The following is a 22,723-nucleotide window of genomic DNA, read 5'->3' on the forward strand; positions in this document are numbered from 1 at the left end:
AAATAACAAAAATAAAAAAATAAAAAGCGAGCGGAGCATTTATTTACATACATTAATAGAGAAATGTATTTGCATTCAAATCTGCTTGACAAAGTGACGAAAAATTGGTGTCGTTGCTTATTTTCCTTTTTGCTACTAGTGGATATGCAGTACTACATCCAATCACTAGTGGGCAATAGTCGATTTGAGGTAGATTTGGATCCTCAGCTGACAGCACGCGTACACAGAAGAAGGAAATGTAAACAAGCGAGCCATTCAGCAACCGTGCTGTTTAAAGCATTAGGTATCATCGTTACCGCTGTGTTATATTTTATCTGGTGTTGTGTTAGGTGGGGAGGCAGTGTAATGTTATGAATATTCAGCTTACCATTCAAAGTCCTGATATTTCTGGTGTAGGCTAGGCTACTTGAGTTCATATGGAACACTTTCGAATTCAGTGGACATGTCATGTCACATATTAACTAACTAACTGGTTAAAGAAAGAGAAAGAGGGTGTTGCTGTTGGTGCCTTCACATACTGGGAGTAGCATGTGACATTTAGACGTAGGCCTATATTTAATAACGTACATTTCTAAACCCCTGCTTCAGATTCTTCCACTAATAATAACACTTGGGATAAAAGCTTGCTGTTGCTGAATGCGCTCGACGGTATGGCTTCGAGTTTCGCACCGCCGAAGCTCGCTGACTTTATCCTCACCGAGAAACTCGGGAGTGGTACCTACGCGACTGTTTATAAAGCATACCGGAAGGTTGGTGTCGTTAACATATCATTTTATGTGTTTGTACTAGTAGGCCTAGGCTATTACACCACATGCATTAGAATTGATTCATAGAATCTCCATTGTGTACAGGTGGACAGTCGCGAGGTGGTGGCCGTAAAGGTGGTCTCGAAGAAGAGTCTGAACAGGACCTCAATGGAGAATCTACTCACTGAGATTGAGATCCTGAAAACCGTTCGCCATCCCCACATTGTCCAATTGAAAGATTTTCAGGTTAGATATATTGTCATAAACCACTTCAGTACCTACGTCTACTTTTTTGCATGATTGGCAAACTTGGCTGGTGTTGTTCAGCATTCTTGAATTTTCCCTCGGGGATCAATAAAGTATCTTACCGGTATCTATCTATCTGTCTATCTGTCTGTCTGTCTGTCTGTCTGTCTGTCTGCACAGTGGGACAGCGAGAACATCTACTTGATTCTGGAGTGGTGTTCTGGCGGAGACCTATCACGTTTCATCCGCAGCCGACGCATCTTACCAGAAAGAGTGGCACGTCGGTTCCTACAACAAATAGGTAGGGAGTAGCTTGTATGAGGAAACCCCTATAAGCCTCTATAAACTTTATCATTATAACACTTGTTATGCCAACATGACTGATGAGTCATCTCAAATTGATTGACTGTTGTGTGTTTAGCATGTGCCCTGCAGTTTCTGAATGAGCGAAATATCTCTCACCTGGACCTCAAGCCTCAGAACATCCTACTGAGTGGCAATGTGCTAAAACTGGCAGGTAGGCCTTGTTCTAGAGGAGAGAGAGAGAGAGAGAGACACAGAGAGAGAGAGAGACAGAGACAGACAGACCCACACATACACATACACACACACACACACACACACTGACACACAGACACACAGTGTGTGTGTTTGTATGTGTGTGATGCATGTGTGTATGTGTTTGTATGTGTGTGATGCATGCGTGTGTGTGTGTGTTTGTATGTATGTGTGTGTGTTTGCATGTGTGTGATGCTTTTTTGCAGATTTTGGCTTTGCCCAGTACATGTCTCCATGGGATGAGCAGAGTGCTCTGCGTGGCTCTCCACTCTACATGGCTCCAGAAATGGTATGCAGGAGGCAATACGACGCTCGCGTAGACCTCTGGTCAGTGGGGGTCATTTTATACGGTGAGAATCTGCCCCCTATAAAAGTCCTTTTATATATACAATATTGACACAGCAGCAGGGGAATATCTTAAGGAGTTATTTAAATAAATTAGATTGTTTTGGTAGTCATTAGTCTGCCCTTCTTTAATGGAGAGGCTACAGACCATGGGTTTTAATAATTCAGTAATCAAGCCAGTGTTACTTTTAAATTTATTACTTTAATTTACAAAATAAAAATGGCCTAGTTAGTAACTCTGTTACTGTTTCTTTCAGTAAAAGGCTTGGTCCTCAAACCCTTTCTAAGTCTGTTGTTTTTGTGGCAGAGGCCTTGTTTGGGCGAGCACCGTTTGCGTCCCGCTCATATGCTGAGCTGGAAGACAAAATTCGCAGTGACAAACCTATAGAGGTAAGATGTTTTAGTAACTATGGTAGTGGTAAAAGCTATACTTAAAAGTGGGATGTTCTGCACACTGATTGTAGCTCCAAATAATATTTAATAAACCAGGGGGGTGCTGTGGCGCAACTGGCTACAGTATCCATACCAGCTTGGGTCCAGGTGTCCACAGGGACCTCGGCTCGAGTCTCACCTGGGTAATTTCCCGATCCCACCCCGTCTTTCTCTACCACTTGCTTCCTGTCCTCTCTCAATCAAAGAAAAAAAGCCCAAAAAGAATTATTTTAAAAAACATTTTTTTTTTTTTTTAAAGTTGGTTGGTCAAATTTAATCCTGTTGCCGGTATCAGCATCTGCAAAGATCCTGGTGTGTGTTTGCGCATCATCAGAGGTAAAGGTTAAGGCAAAACTGACTAACAAAAAATGTGAGTCTTAAAACAACCACTAGATGGTGTGTATGTTCACAATAAGGTTTTCAGCTGTTTTGTGACCTCTTCTTATTTTCTTAACAATTTGATCATACTCATACTGTATGAAGATCCCAGAGCAAGTGATGCATCACATCACTGATGCATCACAGAAACTCTTAAAACTATTGTTTCTTGTAAATATGAATTGCGTTTATCTGCCTCTCTCTCTCTCTCTCTCTCTCTCTCTCTCTCTCTCTCTCTCTCTCTCTCTCTCTCGCTCTCTCGCTCTCTCGCTCTCTCTCTCTCTCTCTCTCTCTGTCTCTGTCTGTGTGAGTGTGTGAGTGTGTGTGTGTGTGCGTGTGTGTGTGTGTGTGCGTGTGTGTGTGTGTGTGTGTGTGCGCGCGTGTGTGTCTTCCCTCCTCAGCTACCTGTTGGTGCTCGTGTATCCAGAGACTGCAGAGACCTGTTGCTGAGGCTGCTGGAGAGAGACCCGGCCACTCGCATGTCCTTTGCTCAGTTCTTTAGCCACCCCTTCGTGGACCTGGAGCACATGCCCAGCAACGAGAGCTTGGGGAAGGCGGTGAGAACCATGAACTGAGGGGAGAGGGTTGGGATGAGTCCCCAGGGAAAGCACTCTGGTGTTGGGTGTAAGATGGGACTTTAGGAGGTTAGGGAGGTTAAGAATTGTGATTCATATTATATGCCCTCTATAATGGCTAATATTTCAGTGACTAAAATGTACTTTCTAAATTGGATAGTTCCGGTCCTTGATTATGATTGGCTGAATCGTGTTTGAAGCCTGACCACATTCGTGCCTAACAACGCCCCTTAGCTGTTGTAAAATCAGTGTAACTTATTATTAGTACATTCTGTTACAAGATACAGACGAGGAACATCTATTATTTATGCTTTTACATGAGAAGTACATATACACATAGTACTGTTAATTACCCTATAATAGACCCACATAATATATATGCTTAAAGGTGCAGTCAGTGATTGTACGTGATTTCAAGCCCATAAAATTTTTTGTTACATTCAGCAGTCATCTCCTCATGACCGCTAGGTGCCCATTCCGTGAGTACACTGTAAAACAAAACGATCTCTGTAGGCCCCGAAAACTGGAAACAAACAAAAAAAAACCATGCGTGGAGTTTCTGTGGGAATACTGAAGGGAAGAGTGAACTACCTCTCTGGTGTGTTTAGTTTGGTCCTTGGTTAAAATATAATGTACGTTGTTTTGGACAAAAGCGTCTGCTAATAAATGTAAAGATAAACATAAACAAACGCAATTTGTTGCGCAGTTGCTGACTACACTCGACTGCAACTGAGTCTAGTAAAATATTTCTTTTTTACCAACAATCCATTTCTACTCTGAGCATGAATTTTCAGCATTTGTTGCTTTGCCAAACTTGATGTCATATTTGGCAACACGCAGGACTCTGACACTCGTTTGATCTTTCTTGAGTGTTCACACTTCATTCGTTTGCTCCCCATATGGTTGAGTTCAGAGATGGGTGGTGTTTGTGTGTGTGTGCATGTGTGTGTGTGCATGTGTGTGTGTGTGTGTGGTGGGGGTGTTGGGGTGTACTATAAGGAGAGGATAAGGGGAGGTCTCATCATTTGACAGCCAGGGATAGTCTTGTTGATGGATTGTGTGAAGTTTGTTAGATTTCATTTGACAGAGTGAGGATGTTATAAACTGTAAGAAGAAATCTGCGGTGGTCTTGGTGGGCTATATGTGTGGGTGTGTTTGACTTCAATGCATTTTTGATTAATGGGTGTGAGTAATGAGTTTTAAAACAAAATTTAAAACAAATGTCCAAACTAATTCTATGACACAATCTTGCTCTCTCATCCACACTCAAACTATCTGGCACTCACTTTATTCTTTTATCATGTCCTCTCTCTCTCTCTCTCTCTCACACACACACACACACACACACACACACACACACACACACACACACACACACACACACACATATATAATAAGCTAGACATTTCTCCCTCTCTAATGTGATACACACATACTGTATGTACACATATCAACAATACTCTACTATTTTCTTATGCCCCCCCCTCTCTCTCTGACACACACACACACACACTCCAACCCACTGTCAAACACAGACTCACTTGCTCACGGTCACTCCTCTGTGTTTAGAAAGCGCTGGTGCTTCAGGCGGTGCAGAAAGACCAGGAGGGTGAGCGAGCGGCTGCTCTGTCCCTCTACTGCAGTGCACTTGAGCATTTTGTCCCCGCCATCCACTGTAAGTTACAAAGCTCTTTACACTTGCACACACACACATGAATATAAAACACACACACACACACACACACACACACACACACTTAAAGACACGCATGTATCACAATAGCTAAAGACATATTAGTAAAAATACAACTCAGAACAGTTTGCACATTCTCACATACACACACACACACACACAAACACAGTATTAGAATTCACCTCACTATTTGCAGCTATCAAGTAAAAACTGAAAACTGTTCCCCCAGTTAAGAGCATCAGATGCACACACTGCACTAGGCTAGACGTGTGTGGGAGCTATGATGAGCTGTAGGTCCCGTCTGAAGTGTGTCCTGTGTTTGTTCCCAGATGAAGCCGACAGACAGAGGAAGGAGGCACTGAGGCAAAAGGTGAGAGGGAACTTATCAGCATGCAGCTTAAAATCACTGGAAAGGAGCATACTTGACTTGGTAGAAGATGAACTCAAGGAATGGAAAGTCTCTGAACCCTAAGACAAGCATGAAAAGATGTGTGAATGTCTCGGTGTGAGGTCCCTGTCGTACTGCAAATGAAATCACACTCGTTTCCAGCAGTTTGTTTTAGCTGCTGTCCAGTTTGAGGGTTTCCAGTTTGCTTGGCCTGTTATTTTAGAACCATACATCATCACCATTTGAAGTCCTGGCAGTCGATGGTCTGAAGAATGGATCGAGTAGGGTTACAGTTAATTACATTGGAGGAAGTGATTGTGTACAGCTAGGCAGCTACTAAAGAGACATTACAATGTTCTGGTCACATATTTGGAGACATCCTGCTCTGAAAGCCTACATGTCTGTGGGTTTTTCCCACTTAATTCAGTTATTTGGACTGGGCGACTAGTGGAAATCACAGTTCTTGACCATACACTATTAAAATTCATGGGAAAATAAGTTACCTGCTGACAAGAAAAATACTTTTCAAAACTAAAATCCATGTATTGTCTTAAATGTCTATTACATTTTAGTACATGGTTGGGTTAAATTATAACACATGATTTGTAGACTGTAATATGAAATATGTGAAATGCTGGGCAATTTGCATGAGCAGGAATTTCAAGCCTGTCACTGGCCAAGAATCCACTGGTGTGTGTATGTGTGTGTGAGAGAGAGAGTGAGAGAACACATCTGTTTGACTGCTCTGTCTCTGACTCTCTCTCTCTCAAACACACACACACACACACACACACACATACTCGACTTACACACAGTCCTCACAGACACAATCTGTGTAATGTGCTCATCAGCACAGAATTGGCACTCTCTAGATGAGCTGTTTAAAACCCTGAAGTATTAGAGAGGGCTTATTTACCTTAAGCCAGTCCAGCCAGCCTGGACTCTCGCCCTAAGACCCTCCGCAGGGGAATGACCTGGCCCTGGTGGAATCTCCCTGCAGGTGAAGCAGTATGTCTCCCGTGCGGAGGAGCTGAAAGCCCTGGTGGCCTCTGATAACAAAATCAGCTTTGAGGAGGGCAGCTCTGCAAGAGACATACTCAGAGGTAAACACGCCTAGCATTTGCAATGTTATACGTCACGTGTTTGGATTATATGATTTGGGTCTAATTTGAAGATGATCTTGCATGTTTATGTAAGGGGCAATTTTGTTGTAATAAATGGAAAGTGAAAGCCAAGTAGAAATCAAAAATGAGATATAACAACACCACTTTTTTTAGTGCCATTCCTCTGGATGCTAGTAAAGATGTTGAGTGTGTGCAGTGATCGATTCAGCTGATGGTGTGATCTTCTGTGTGTGTGTGTGTGTGTGTGTGTGTGTGTGTGTGTGTGTGTGTGTGTGTGTGTGTGTGTGTGTGTGTGTGTGTGTGTGTGTGTGTGTGTGTGTGTGTGTGTGTGTGTGTGTGTGTGTGTGTGTGTGTGTGTGTGTAGAGATGTCACGGGACCAGCCCCGTCTGCTGGCAGCGCTGGATCTTGCCTCTGCGGCCATAGCTAGAGTGAGTAAGGTCTCCAGCTCTCAGAGACGGGTTAAAGGGAGTTGAGCATGTTTGATTCTGGGATGGAAAATGTGTCTGTGTATACATATATACAGTATAATACATTACATTCATCAACACACTGGGTGTATATGGTATAAGTATATGTGTTCCCTCTACTCTGCCATAGGAGGAGATAGGTGAGGAGGACTATGACACACTGGACTTGTACCAACAAAGCCTGGGAGAGATGCTGTTGGCACTTGCAGGTGAACACACACACACACACACACACACACACACACAGCTTTCTCTCTCTCTTTCAGCATTAGACACAGAAATATAATCTGTCTGTATCTCTCGTTTGATCACTGTAGTCTGTTTTTTTTCAAACCAGCATCATTCCCAGAGTCCTTGCCTGAGTCTGGTCTAGTCCCTGCTTGCAAGATTTCTGCGAATTCTTCCCTCTGATTATTACTAACATGTGTGTGCTGTGCATACATTCTCTCTGCCAGCTCTCACTGAGTGAATGGTGTCTTGTTGAGTGTTAGACAGGAGAGTGTTACTTTTTAACCACCTGCTTTGTAGTTACTACTGTTTAGTCAATGGGAAGAGAGACGTTAGTTTTCCATGCCACCCACGAGGAAGGCTTTGGAGTAGAGTCCCGTGTGTCTGTGTTTACCTCTATAAAGCTGTGTATCAATCACCAGCTATTTGCTAATAGGTAAATATCTGGGAGCGATTAGTGCTCTTGGGCTGTCTGATTTGATGGACGTCACATGTCTCTCTGAACAGGCCTCAAGCCTCGGTGGTCATCGCCAGCAGGGAACGGAGCAGCTACCCGCACGTCAGCTGACTCTGAAACAGATCAGGGCCAAATCAAGGCCATATCGGGACCAGATTGGGTGTAGATCAGGGCCAAATCAAAGCCAAATTGGGTGTAGATCAGGGCCAAATCAAATCAGATCAGATCAGGGCCGTGTCAGAGCCAGATCAGGGACACATGGAGGCCAGATCAGTACCATAACAGAGGCACGTCAGGCTCAGATGAGGGTTGGAGTCAGCTGTGTGTTTTGGGGGAGTTGTTGTTGCGCGGTGTGTGTCCTGCTGGCAGCTGCAGAGGCGGTGAGTCATAGTGCTGTTGGACAGCACTCCAGGGTCTGCAGCCATCACACTGCGGGCCAGGCACAGTTCCTCCACTCTCCTCCTCTGGTCCTCCCTCTCTCCTTTTTCTTCTTGTGTGCTCTCTCTCGCTTTCTCTCTTCTGGTATCTCTCTCTTTTTCTCGCTCCCTCTGTTTTTCTTCTTCTCTTTCTTTTTCCTCCCTCTCTCCATGGCCTGGCCTTTATTAGCCCCGGCTCTATACGACCTCACACGGGGGATGGGCCTAATGGCACAGAGAATGTTGGCTAAGGAGCCAGATGTGTGTGTGTGTGTGTTTATGTATAGTGTGTGTCATTTAGGGACATAGAGAATGTGTGTGTGTGTGTGTGTCTGTGTGTGTGTGTGTGTGTTTATGTATAGTGTGTGTCATTTAGGGACATAGAGAATGTGTGTGTGTGTGTGACTGAGAGAGAGCATGCATGTGTATGTAAGCCTTTTTGTGTAATAAGGACTGATGGAGAGAGAGAGAGAGAGAGTGAGAGAGAGGGCTATGCTGTGCTCAGGCCCTGGGTGCCAACTCTGCGTGTGTGGTATTCAGCCACTGCCATCTGGTTCCCATCGAGCGCGCTCAGTCCGCTTCTCAATGTTATTACACTTCTGGAAACAAATAAAAACTATTATCTCTCAGAGAGGCACAGGGGCCCGGACTGTCCTGCTGGGATCAAGACGGCTCTGGACTGTGGCACGTTAGCATAGTGGGAGGCATGAAAGGAGAGAGAGAGAGAAAGAGAGAAGGAATTACAGAATGATACCCAAAATAAGGGAAGGCGGGAGAGGGAGAGCGCCAAGAATGAGAAACAGAAGGAATTAGTAAGCAAAAAGCAGGGAGCAAGAGACGCAGGCTTAGTCGTATGGTGTATAGTTTCATGTAGAGTTAACCATATGGTACATATATAGTTACATGTATAGACCGTTATAGTAAGCTGAAGAGGTGTTATGTCAGTTGGGTTTAAAAAGTCTTGTTTTCACTGAAGCCTTACTTCACTTCACGTGAGGCCTCCATTTGCAGTTTATTTTCTCTCCCTAAAGATTTTGCAGGAAAGAAATACAAAACAAATTTGAGACTTATTTGTTTTTATTTCCCCTGCTTGATAAAAGATTTGTCTCTGACATGCCTCTGCCGTGATGGATGTGTTTATAATAGTGCCATTTATAGAATAACATAGTGATGTATGTCTCTATTTAAACCCATCCCCATCTCTCCTCTTCCCCTCTCTCCCTCATCCTCCCTTCTCTGTAGCTGAACCCCAGGGCCGCAAGAGAGAGCTGCTGCACAGTGAGGTAAGTGTGTGTGTGTGTGTGTGTGTGTGTGGAAGAGAGAAGAGAGAAAGAGAGAGTGCAAGAGTGGGAGAGAGCACCTCTAACCCTGCACCTGGGGGCATGTAAATCTGTCCCACTGACCTCTACCACTATAAACACATATATCTCTCTCACCCCATGCCCCAGATCTTACAGACACACACACACACACACACACACACACACACACACACATCGCTGACTGACACCCACCTGGGAGCGCAGGGCAGGGGGAGTCCTGAATAGGAGCTAATAATGCCATACATCACTGCCAGGGCACTTAAGCGCAGATAAATCACCAGGGCGGCCCGGGGAGAGGCCTCGCCACAACCGCACAGCTGGCAGAGGGGCATCATGGGAAAAGAGGCCCAGACAGGGACGGAGCGGGGGCGGGGGAAGGGCGGGCAGAGCCAGGGCTCCGACTCCGGCCGCATCTTATTATGGAGCTTAAACACAACTGAGTGAAGACATCATGGTGTAGTGTTCGTTTAATGGCTAAATTAGGAGACGTAGAGTAAGTGCTCCACATCAGTTCATTTGGGTCTTCAAGTAGAAACTCTACTTGAAGGCTCATTCTAGATGTTTCTGTGATCTGAAAAACAGCACAGAAACTGAAGTGCTGCATTATCTTGATAGGAAAAAAGAATGATTATGGGTATGATGATTTAGAATTATTTGGCTCTTTGGAAGGCATCTTTAATAGTTTCATTCAATCTTGGACATGAAATGTGTAAATGTATTATACAGTGGTTATGAACATCAGGCTGTGTATATACGGTGATTGGATCCAACTCAGATTGGATAGGTTCTAAGTAAAGTGCTGTCTCTCTCATTCTCATTGTCTGTGCTTGCAGTCTGCTGAATGTTCAGACTTAAACTGTGCACAGCCCAGGACGGATTATTTCCTATAAAATACAGATCCATACACTCTCCATATGAGTCATCTGCCTAGAGCTTTACGTACATAGCCTTACGGGCCAGCCGGAGTTTTAAATTCTGTTCCTACACATGGCGTACACACTAATGTGTGAGTGAGCTCAGCTGGCAGTTCTTAATATATGTTCCAAGATTTTTTTCTGTAGTCGTGTGTGTGTGTGTGTGTGTGTGTGTGTGTGTGTGTGTGTGTGTGTGTGTGTGTGTGTGTGTGTGTGTGTGTGTGTGTGTGTGTGTGTGTGTGTGTGTGTGTGTGTGTGTGTGTGTGTGTGTGTGTGTGTGTGTGTGTGTGTGTGTGTGTGTGTGTGTGTGTGTGAAAGCGTATGTATTTAAGTGTGTGTGTGTGTGTGTGTCTGTGTCTGTGTGTGTTAATGCGTATGTATTTAAGTATGTCTGTGTGAGTGTGTGAGCTGTGATGTGCTGAGGCCTGTGCTGGGAGGCTTTGCCAGCATCAGAGGGAGATTAAAGCCAGGCACCAAGTATCAGACGAGCAGAGCAGAGCAGAGCAGCACAGCGGAGCAGTGGAGCCAGGACTGAGGCTCTCCAGTCAGCCGCCTGACTGAACTCCCATGCTAAACCAATACTGCAGCGCAGAAGAATGCAAATGTGAAATATCTGTGTATGCACGCTGAGGGTAATGCCTCAAGCCTTGAGCGGGAAGGAAGAAGAAAAACACGGGCCAGTGAAGGGGAGAGGAAATTGGGGATAGTGAACGGAAAAAAAAACAGAGAGAGAGAGAGAGAGAGGTTGTTGTCAGCAGTACGGCTCTGATCACACTTTTGCATTCTTCTCCTCTCCTCTCCGCTCCTTCCTTATTCTCTGCTCACAGGAGCCCTGACCTTCCTGCCACCTTTACCTTTCAGTCTGCTTTCCTCATGTGTGATTGGTGCTCAGTCCTGCTGACCAGATTGCACGTAAATAAGCCACATCAAGGCTTTGCTGTCCACTCAAGGTCTCTGTGTGTGTGTGTGTGTGTGTGTGTGTGTGTGTGTGTGTGTGTGTGTGTGTGTGTGTGTGTGTGTGTGTGTGTGTGTGTGTGTGTGTGTGTGTGTGTGTGTGTGTGTGTGTGAACACGTACGTATGCACTCCAGGTTGTGGTGGGGTCAGCCTGACAATCGAGTCGTTCGGTGGCTAAATCATCGTGTGTGCACCTTACTCATCCCTGCAGCCTCGCCTGTCATGCTGGACACTCAGTCCAGAGATGGGAGGGCCAGCTGAAATATGAGGGTGTGGACGCACAGGGCTGTGTGGCCATTAGGCCAGGGGATTGAGATGGAGTGGGGGAATTGATCGCCGTCCTTTTTTCCTTCCAGATTAAAAGTCTCATGACCAGAGCGGAGTGCCTGAAGGAGAACATGAAGGTTAGCACGCACACACACACACACACACACACACACACGGACACACACACGGACACACGGACACACAAACACACAGACACACACGGACACAAGCATACAGACACACAAACACACACACGTGAAAGTAATTGTAGGTGAATAATTACTTAATATTAATCTTAGACTGGCGAACTTCAGGAAAAACTCAGGAATCAGGTTTATTCTGTTACAAGCAGAGAGAGTACAAAAAAAGGTCTATGTAGGCCTAGCCCAGGCCATGGCACAAGGCCATGGCCTCTGTAGGATCACCCTCTCTCTCTCAGTTCTCCATGCTCTAATCTTGAAAATCTGATCTCACAAACATTGCAGTTTAGTTACTTTTAAATGGTTTAAACAAAGAACAAAGTGGCGCCAAGAACAAGCCCACTTGATTGGTTCTACAGTTGGTATCAGACACACCTATTCACACCCACTTCACACCTATGCATTCTTGTCAGAATAGCATGAGGAGAGATATCTTATATATCAGAAATATCACTTATAGAATGTTCCAAACATTCTCACAATCACATCATTACAATCCTTGTAATGAGACTATCAAAATGATACCAGACATGAATACATTTACATTTCATGATACATGGATACATTATATCAAGGTAGCATCCTTTGTCTTGTGTAAGTGATAGGCCTTAAACCAGCACATTAGCATTCCATTGGGGGAGGGGATAGTGTCTTTGTTTAAAACCAAGATGGGTTACATGGCTAACTAAAAGTAGTCTTGAAGTTAAATTATTATCAATTTTAACCATACATTTTATTGCTATCACACGCACACGCACACGGACAAACACACACACGCACACGGACACACACACAGACACAAACACAGACACACACACACACACACACTCACAGACACGCACACACACACACGGACACACAAACACACACACGGACACACGCACACGGACACACACACACACACACACTCACACACACACGGACCCACACACACACAAACACACGGACACACACACACACACACACCCCTTCCTGTCTGCTGACATTAGGGCAGCTGTAGTGTTTATGACCCTGTCAGTATGAATAAAGTGATCTATCCTGTGTGGCGCTTTTACATTGCTGTTTAGGTGATGGTTTTATCCCCAAACACGTAGCTCACACTGGCCCAGAGGGGTCACTCAGGGGTCACTCAGGATTTACTCAGGATGTACTGACAGGGTACCAAATATTACAAGCTTGCTAAAGTCCTATTAAAGGCCTTTACTTACACACTTGGTTGTTATAATTATAACAGTATTTACCATTACAGTACCGTATATGTAAATATTTACATATTTACAAATGATTATGATAGTTACTACAACATGACCCTGCTGAGCTCCACAACACCTCTCTAGTAACACCATTGCACTCAGAGCAAATAGTGCAGCATTTGTGCTATTCATATTTTCCCCAGACTAACCATAAGTCAAAAGCCATAAAGAACTATGGTACAGACAGAGGAAATGTTAATATGGAAAAAGATGCACACTTTTATATTAGCAGCTAGATTAAGATTTTATAGTATTAGATTAAATTAAGTCATTGAAATGCAGTTATCATCTAATCAGAAGTACAAAATACAGTATTTTATACTATATTTATTTATATTTATAGGTAAGAGGTAAGAGTTATACAAATATTATATATAACATGTAGATATTTTCAGGAGGTATACAGGGGAGAAGTGGATAATTATAGAGAGTGCAAATAAAGGGTTGTTTGTACAGTATGAACAGGATGTACATTGGAGTTGGTTATACGTACAGTAATAACTCTGGCAGTTTATCCCTAAGAATGCTTTAATCAGTGTGTGTGTGTGTGTGTGTGTGTGTGTGCGTGTGCGTGTGCGTGTGCGTGTGCGTGTGCGTGTGCGTGTGCGTGTGCGTGTGCTCTCAGATGCGCGAGACGAAGACTGATGTGTCATTGGACAGAGAGCCGCTGTCTGAGTCTGTTAGAACATGTAAGTACACAGCAGCTCCCACGAGAGCAGCAAAGTCACAAAATAATGATCTGCACACGTCTGCAACAGCACCCACAATGACATTTCCCTTCTGCTCGTGTGTTGCCTATTTATTTCTGTGCCTTGGTTCCTGTCTGTCTGTGTTTACCTCCTCTGTGTTGTTGGTTACTAACTAATTGGCAATAGATAAATATCTGGAAGCAGTTAAGAGGCTCCAGAGTTGGCCAAGGAATGCTTATCCTGCTTATCTTGCCCGCATTTAGATGATGTCATCTTTGGTCAGTCCTCTGGTTTTTGGGGGTAGCGTATTTCTTCCTAAAAGATTTACCAGGAGTAGTTTTGTGGTTATTCTTTGAAATAAAAACATGATCTCATCTCAGAGCAATAAACGACATCCTAATCTTTCACAGGCTATTAACATGCTAGTTAATGGGACTCTCTTAAGAGTCTATTGCCCCTAGCTTCATTCACAACTTGCTTTGGGCAATCTGTGTATACAAAAGTTTATGTGGAGAGGTGAGCCGGGCAATGAAGTGACCTAGACTAAAACAGAGCTGCAGATCTGCTTTATAGTAAAGTACCTCTGAAACATCTGTACCTGCTACAGACCTTGAGATCGGTTACAGATGAGTTCTGTCTAAGGGCTGGTGTGAGTTTCACTCTGACTTTCCGAGGTCTTGTTTTTCTCCGGCTTGTTAAATGTGAGCCTCCTCTCTTGCCGTAGCGGCCTCCCAGAGGGAGCATCTGGCTCTTTGGTTTCAGCTCTGTGCCGAGAGGGCAACGCTGTCAGCCAGTGAAAAGCCACCTGGTGAAAGTGTCTGCTCAACTCAGTCCCACACTCACACACATGCTTAACACACACACACACACACACACACACACACAGAGAGATACCCCTGTTACACTCATACTTATGCTATGAAACAAACACTCTGACACAGACACACACACACACATGCACACACACACACACAAACACAGAGAGAAAGAAAGAGTGTAATACCCCTGTTACACTCTTATACATATGCTATAAAACTAACAGACACACAGAGAGGGAGAGATACCCCGTTACACTCATACTTATGCTATAAAACAAACACACACACATGCTTCTGGCAGTCAGCCTGAGAGTAGAGAAGGCCTCTAACCTTTAGCTCAGATCTGGACTCATGCCACTTCCTGCAAAAAACATCCACACTCGGCCATCAGGAGCAGAAATCTGTGTGTGTGTGTGTGTGTGTGTGTGTGTGTGTGTAAGAGAGAAAGGGGGAGGGAGAGTTAGAAAGAGAGAGAGCGAGTTAAGTTGATTTAAGGCTTCACTCTTAGGAGAAAGAAAACATATCTAACAAAGACTCATAAATGAGTTTGAAATAGATAAATAATTTTAAACTTTAAAATAAATGTCTTCTCTTAGTTCACATACATATCAAGTGCTTGTTTCAATTCATCCTGGAGACACACAGATCCTGCAACATTCTACAGGCACTTTTTAACCTGCGTAGTAATACACACCCTTTGCCATCTCACACACACACAAACAAACACTAGTCAGTTGTCCACTACTGGCCACTTAAACTGTGTGTGTTTGTGTCGCTCTGAGCATTGTAGACGTGTCAGCATTGTCAGTGGACTCATAAATAGTGTGTTGGGGTCGTTTCCTCAGACACAAGTGGTGTGAGCAGCCGTTGGTGGACCAAAAGGCTTATGGCAGAGATCCCCCCCCCCCCACCGCGACAGTCAGTCCACCAGTCATTCACAAAGTCTGTCACAAACAGCAGCATTTCCAAAAACTCTATTAAAGGACAATTCAGGCTTTTTGTTTTGTATGTTTGGTTTGATATGTTTAAGCTTTATGTCCAGTACATTTCTACAAATCCAGAAAACTCAGACTGACACAAGATATGCACAAACAAAGGTGTTTGGGTTTGGGTGCTCAGAGAAGGTCTGAAAGGAACCCTAATATCTCACCTCTGGGTGATTTGAGTGCATCTCCAATAGACTATATAGATGTTAGAAATGCTTGTATGGGTGGCTGATACACCTCCTGCTGAGACAGCCCTGAAGACTCCCATTAGTATCATCTCTGTAGTAACATCGGTGTACAAGGACTTTAAGAGCAGATTGTTCACAAGGTGTATTATGTGAATATAATAATATGTTGTTCCATGACCACTGCATTGACACAGAGCAGTAATAGCTATCATATAATATGCAGAAAAATATGTGTGGGATTGTTCGCTGGTAGGGGAGTGAAAAATAAAAATGATGGATTGTGTTATCAACATCCCATCAATCCTTTCCTGTTACTGTGACAACATGGCATGATACGGTGTTAGTCAGGCGGGAGTGTGAGACCGGGAAAGCTCCCTAATACGGCCCCTCTTTAAAAAGCACCCTGTGGTGCACAGAAAATGTGTCTGAGCCTTCTCTGAGCTTGTTTCTCCTGCATCCGTCTGTGACCTGTCAGCACTCTGGCTGCTGCCTTCACACCTTCCTGGGGCTCTAACCCATCCGCTCTCCCCCGCAGCCTGCTGTCTCCAGTGAACAAAGCCTCTTCGCCATGGTGACGGGAACACTCGGGACGGACGGAAGTGACATCACCTCACTCCTCAACCTATCCTGGATCTCAGTCTGGTTTTTGGACACCACCAGGCCTGCCTCTCCGACCCACTGGGGTTCTCTCTTGTTCGGGAAGCACTTACTATGAATAACTGTGGACCAGATTTGGTTTAGTTTAGGACTTAGGCTGGATTGATGTCCATGGTTTAGTATTACGCTCCGGTATCTTGATGAGCGCAAACTCAAACTGTCTTGTAAACATGCTGTCTGCTGTTTAACGAGGCTTTTTTACTGTAAGTTAAGCAACAGGGTGGGAGTCCTGCTTAAGGGTGCAACGCATCTAAACAGAAAGGGAAACTACTTCAGTAGATTTAATGAATGTTTAGAGATGGTTGGATCTTACACACATACACACACACACACACACACACACACACACACACACACACACACACACGTGTACACACACACACACACCCATCCATTAGGTCTCTCAATCATTATACTGTATACTGTACACATACATGCACACATAAACTTCTCTCCCCCTTCAGTTGCATACTCCCTCTCTCCCTACCTCTCTCTCCCTCTCTCTTGCTCTCTCTCTCACTCACACACACACACACATACACAGAAACAAACAACTCTCTCTCACACACACACACACACTCAGCTGCGGCCCTCACCGCAGGCCGTGGCCACACACTCTCCACAGAATGCTGGTGCTCCCCCGCTGCGGATGGAAAAGCGCAGGGCTGCGGCTTTGGCCCGCGTTCCCACCGCGCTGGGGTTTGCTTTGGGCTGGCACACATCAAGCACGCCAGCGGACCCACAGGGAAGTGTGTGAGTTCACTCAGCTTGTTTACGGCCTTGCTCACACACACAAAGCCCAGACATTTTGTGGAGAGTTTACAAGCGGTGGTCCTTAGTCACTGGTCAGAGTTGTGTGTGTGTGTGTGTCGGAGAGAGTATTCGTATAGAAGTAAGAGTGGGAGAGAAAAAATTTCTTTGAAATAAAAAGAGGGTAAAAAGGTGTGTATGTGTGCAAGAGAGAGAAATAAGTGTTTTAATTACTTGGAATGACTGTCACTTTTTCTTTTCAGTCTCCTATAGTGTTGAACCGGAAGGGAATTTTCAGCGTTTATGATGTGATAAAACAACAGTGATTGATGGGAGATATAATGAGGATGAGTGAGCAGGTTGTGAGAAGTTGCAAATGCCTCATATTTTAGTGCTTTGAGTTTTAACAAGAGCACTTTCCAAGGTAGTTATCCTTAATTGCTGTACTTGATCATTTTATATGGATTTGTAATTTATTTATTGAATTGCTTGTCTGCTATTAAATTCATGGAAAATATCCTCCTGTCCCTTGCAATTATTTTGAATGAAAGGTGTTATTAATTTATGTATTTGATTATTTATTTAAAAGGGACAATGCAGATTAATTGTCATTTCAATTACACTCAAAATGCCAGAGTTAACAAATAAGCTAATTTGCATCTGCAGTCCCTTGGCAGATCAGTACATCACCACATTATGCTAATAGAGAAGAAATAAAAAATAAGAACATTGCAAAGAGGTGAAAAAATGATTATAGAATTATAATCTAAGGGCAGTACCAAGGATTAGATAGACTAGATATTCATGATTACAGCTTTGGTTTGTAATCCATCTCTTATGGTATGGGCAGTATTTCTAATACATGTATTTCAAATACAAAATACTATTTTGTAATTTGTATTTTATTGAGATAATGAAAATGCCTTTGTATTTTGTATCAAAATACTTAAGTGTTGTGTATTTTTGTATTTTCAAAATACTGTAAAATACTTTCTGTGAAACACTGTGATGACATCTACTGTATCTAACTATCTATAAAGCACAAAATCTCTGTCTCTGTCTGTCTGTGGTCCCTTGCATGGTCAAGCCCCTCTGCTTCAGTAGAGAGTTTATTTTCCTTTGCTGGACTGATTTTTCTAGACTAAATTTGTCTATGTTCTCTGACCTGTGAAATATTTCAGTGCTATGGTAACTTGACAAGATACCTCAAACGAGGACATTTCCAATTTTGCACATTTTAAATAAGAAATTATTGATAATGTCATAATAATTGGCTTCTAATTGGCTTAACTGATTGGATGGTATTAATGTGACAACCTGTTTTTTTAACTTTTTTTTTTTACATTGATAGAGGTTGTGCACACATCAGTTTCAGGTGTATACAAAATTATTCATCTGTGATGAAATGCTACCTAGCTTAAATTTCTAAATAAGTCATCCATTTGGATTGTTTGTCTTTGAATTATTGTCACTGATTCATAGTGGGCAATCTATTACGCCAACTGGCTGGGAAGTGCAACAGTTGTTGAGTCGGCATTCCTGTTGCTGTAAAACAGTACATCTCTAAACTCAAACAGTAGACTAACAGTCAATAAAAGTGGACTGTCAGAGCAGATACTAAAAGCCATGCCGAGTGTCCTGTTCGCTAAACTTTCCATCACATTTGGTGCCTCTGCCTAGCCACATAGCCTGGCTAACGCCAGACCTCATCTCATTGAGTTTGGGTCTGGGAACTACACATTCATTTTCTCGTATTTGAGACGTGGTTTACGAATGCTCAGAGCCATTTATTGGGTGCTACGAATGTCTATCAAATGCGTCTGTACATAGCTCATAACCGCTTCAGTGTGTCATCATTGTCTTGCTGTCCCCCCTCAGTTCTGTGATTGGTTCCTTTGTTGAGGTGAAAATCGGGTCCATGGAATCCAATCATAAATGTGTTAGAGTTATATACTTTAAAGAACATTTTGAGTGATCACATAGCCTACGTTCAATGTTGCATTATCAGAAGGCCCTATGTACAATTGGCTTTTGAGCAGGATCTTATAAGAACATTTCAAAATGAATGGAAAGACACAGTGATGATGGAGATTTTGCACTCAGCTGTAGCCTAGGCCTGATAGTGGTGAGTCTGTTATAGCCTATTTGCTTGTATTGTAGCCTATGCAACTATTCTATTTAACGCTGTGTGAGCCCCATGATCATATTGTTTCAGTTATCCAAAAGGCTCGAAGGATGCTCTTATATGGCAATTTTGGAAAAATAACTAATAAAAGTGAGGTGAGGTGCACCACCCCGGTCAGTGCTCATGCCCCACCCCCACCCGGTGACACCGACCCTGGCAGAGGTTTATATTGGGATATTAACATGAGGGGTCAGCATATCTAATCTGTTGACTTATGGAAGGGATGGACGAAAAAGGCTTTTAGAAAAAAGTATTTTGTCGTATTTTGAAAATACAAAAATACAGTATTTTATTTTAATAAATTTTTTGGCTGCTGTATTTTGTAGTTTATTTTGATACATTTTTAAGGTGGGTATTTGGTATTTTATTTGGAAATACATTTTGATGTATTTGTGCCCATCCCTGGTCGTGGTTGAAGCGTAGCAGTAATTCTTATGAAAACACGGAGGGACAAGTGGCTTTTTCTCAACTAAAAATGCTTTGCGCTGGTTAGGGGGTACTTGGCTGAAAAAATATTTCACAGGGGGTACATCACTGAAAAAAGGTTGAGAACCACTGTCTTAGATCATTAGGAAGGCTGTTCCAATAATTTGAGGCCCGCACTGAGAAAACTGTTTGTCCAAACTTATGTGTCTATACTGTATGCCACAGTCTCCCCTGGTGGTTACCCTAGTTGCTCTGCCACTGCTGTTCTGCTTTATGAACTCACCCAGTGGGGGAGGTGTAAGCCCATAAGCCCAATGTAAGTAACATTTTTGAAATGAGACAGACATCTAGAAAGTGCAAATAACTCAGAATTAAATAAGTTTTACTTAGTTATGATATGGCAGTGGTGATCGTTTATAGGTTTTTGGTCTAGTGTTTTTAAGGTCTGTTTATAAAGGGTTTCTATTGGTTTCAGAGTTGTCATGTTTGCTTGAGACCAGCTTGTGAAACAGCTGTGTGGCATGCATAACAAGTTTGGCTGCCTCTTTTTAAAAGTTTGGCTGCCTCTGTTAAATATGGCCATATGTGTTTAAAGTTAGCCAGATTAAATGTAATGGTATTAGCCACCTTTTTAACATGTTTTTTGAAAAGTTAAATTAGAATCTAGGTATTTCAAATCAACAACCATGAGCTTTTCTCCTTCAATAAAAACAAGGTTGCTGTGCACTTGTGGATTTCAGAGAGAAGAACCAAAGTCCGCATTTTGGGCACTTATCAGGCATCTATTTCGGCAGAAAAGTGTGTGCGCAAGGCTTGCTTCACAACACCAACCTTGCTCCAGCGGCGAGATCACAACACATGATTGGCACGATGTATTCACAACACACCACATGATTGGCACAATGTATTCACATGTCAACTTTTTTGCCACAGAAGGGGCGGGATATGTGTAGACAACTGTCATATTGGCGTTACAAACTAACCCCATGTATTTCTATGGAGGATTTTTTGAGTGCTGTATCTCCTCATTAGAAAGTCTCTGGAAGAACATACAGACTGTTTTGTTAAGTGTAGACATGATTTTTTTTTTTTTGCATGCACGTAGAGAACTGTATCGTCGGCATACATTGACAGATGGACAGACTGATGGCAAGCCGTTAATGTACAGGCTTAACAAGAATGGGCCCAATACTGACCCCTGGGGTACACCAAGCTGAGGTATGAAGAGTAAGAATTACCAATGTGTACACTTTGTTTCCTGTTAGTAAAATAAGATCATTTTGCTAAAAGTGTCTGGTGATTCACAAAAGTGCCTGGTGATTCACAGTAGTGTCTGGTATCAAAAGCCTTCTTAAGGTTCAAAAACACTGCACCTACTCCGCCACTTTCATCTAATTTGGACTTTACGCTTTCAAAGAGGAAACAGTTAGCTGTTTCTGTTGAGTGGTTTGTGCCCAATTTCATAGAATGTAAAGGGGTATGGCCCAAATTTAGGCCATAATGAATGTGTCCTAATAGATATGATTATTTTGCGACCAAATTGCTCCTGTATGCCACCGTACAAAAGGTTCTAAACTCTAAAAAACTCCAGCCAGTGATGGCCTTGAGTGTTCCTGTTGGTTTCTTCAACACATTCTTTACCAGAGGATCTCCCAGTATGCTGCACATTCCTCTGTTGAGACACGCAAAATACAATGCAGACATAACTAGAGACCACCATTGCGACACATCGTGCAAAAATGTCACAGGAACAAACAGCCCACCATAGTGATAAACATCCTCAGATCCCAGAGGCTTCACAAATTGGGATGATTGAGTTGGGAGCTTGTGTGTTGTGCAGTCGTACTCATCAAAACGTCTGTTTGGGATGCAAAACAGCACTGCCATTTCAGTGGCCTGTAACAGCTAAATGTTTTCTTTGCATGACACAAATCTTTCTTGAGCTAATCTCAGTTTTCCGTTACTTGCTCTTCTTGTTCCAGTTACATGTCAGAGTCGGCCAGTTGGAAGAAACGTGATCCAGCCTGTTGGTGTCCGCTGCCAAAGCAGGAAGCAGGAATAGCATTCAGCAGTGCTGCTGCGGACTCGTTTTTGTCATGCACTGGTGCATAACGTGCTGTTCCATCAATGGCATTCTAGTCTAATTAACTTTGAACATACTAATGAGGCAAACAAGACTCTATGGAACTTTCCAGCACATAATGTAGCTTATGGGGAAAAAATAGTCTCTATTTTTATTCGTTTCTCTGTTTCCATCTCTCTCTGGTGCAATTTATACTTTTATACACAAAATAAAATAACCATTCACTAAGAAATAAGACATCACTCCAGAGAATCTTCTGATAATATTTTAAAATCTGGTTTTCCTTTTGGTAGTGTTTGCTTTTGGGGCTTCGGATGCATGTATGTGCAGTGTCTCATGTTGTTAGCTTCAAACATATCAGCCCATCTCCTGCAGCTTAAGTAAACAGTGCAATGTGCTGATGGTCGAACATGAATAAGGCTCCTCGGAGGTCTCTTTGTGGAGGACACGTGAGCTTTCGCAGATGGAGACCCCAGGCTCCCTTGCTTCCGCTGATCTGAGATGGCCTCTCTCTGCGTCCTGCCGCCCCAAACGTCATCTCTCATTCCCCCGATCTCTCTTTTAAGACAGAATGGGGGCTCCGTCTAGAGGGCCCCCTGACTCCCACTTTAACTCGCAACTCTGGAAGTAAATGTGAAGATTTAGTCTCAGTCAGACCACACTGTTGTGATTGTAGTAATTGTAGTGGTGGGGAATTGCATTCCTCCCCATTTTTTAGGGGGGTTCGGTGGTGATGTGTTCTTATGTTCTCCCCCAAATCCCATGATAAGGGCCCATAATCAGATCATGTGACAGTATTACTGGCAGGAGGGGGTTAGTATAGAGTGTGATTGTACTTTCTCACGACTTTGACATGGTGTAAAGAGACAACATACTTTACCCTTCACCCCATTGCATTCTGGGATTAATTGGCCTCCATTTTGGAGCTGCCAGATCGGGGCCTCTTGTAAGCTATCCCCTACGGCTAGCTCACTCT

General features: G+C 43.3%; 1 protein-coding gene across 1 annotated transcript; it reads left to right on the forward strand.

Moving 5' to 3' along the window:
* The first annotated feature begins 223 nt into the window (after positions 1-223).
* Positions 224-17,564, forward strand: ulk3 (unc-51 like kinase 3). The gene is made up of 17 exons (XM_076287473.1): positions 224-283; positions 589-749; positions 852-992; positions 1,173-1,293; positions 1,414-1,509; positions 1,757-1,900; positions 2,203-2,285; positions 3,107-3,262; positions 4,850-4,955; positions 5,303-5,343; positions 6,362-6,464; positions 6,850-6,914; positions 7,084-7,162; positions 9,297-9,337; positions 11,602-11,649; positions 13,591-13,654; positions 16,182-17,564. The coding sequence occupies exons 2-17, from the start codon at positions 651-653 to the stop codon at positions 16,196-16,198; spliced, it is 1,404 nt and encodes a 467-aa protein (XP_076143588.1). The 5' UTR covers positions 224-283; positions 589-650; the 3' UTR covers positions 16,199-17,564.
* The last annotated feature ends 5,159 nt before the right edge of the window (positions 17,565-22,723 follow it).

Source organism: Alosa pseudoharengus, unplaced genomic scaffold, assembly GCF_046254945.1.
Source record: "Alosa pseudoharengus isolate Yale_2024_CS ecotype anadromous, Long Island Sound unplaced genomic scaffold, YU_APseudo_1.1 YU_APseudo_1.1_scf_16, whole genome shotgun sequence".
Lineage (NCBI taxonomy): Eukaryota > Metazoa > Chordata > Actinopteri > Clupeiformes > Clupeidae > Alosa > Alosa pseudoharengus.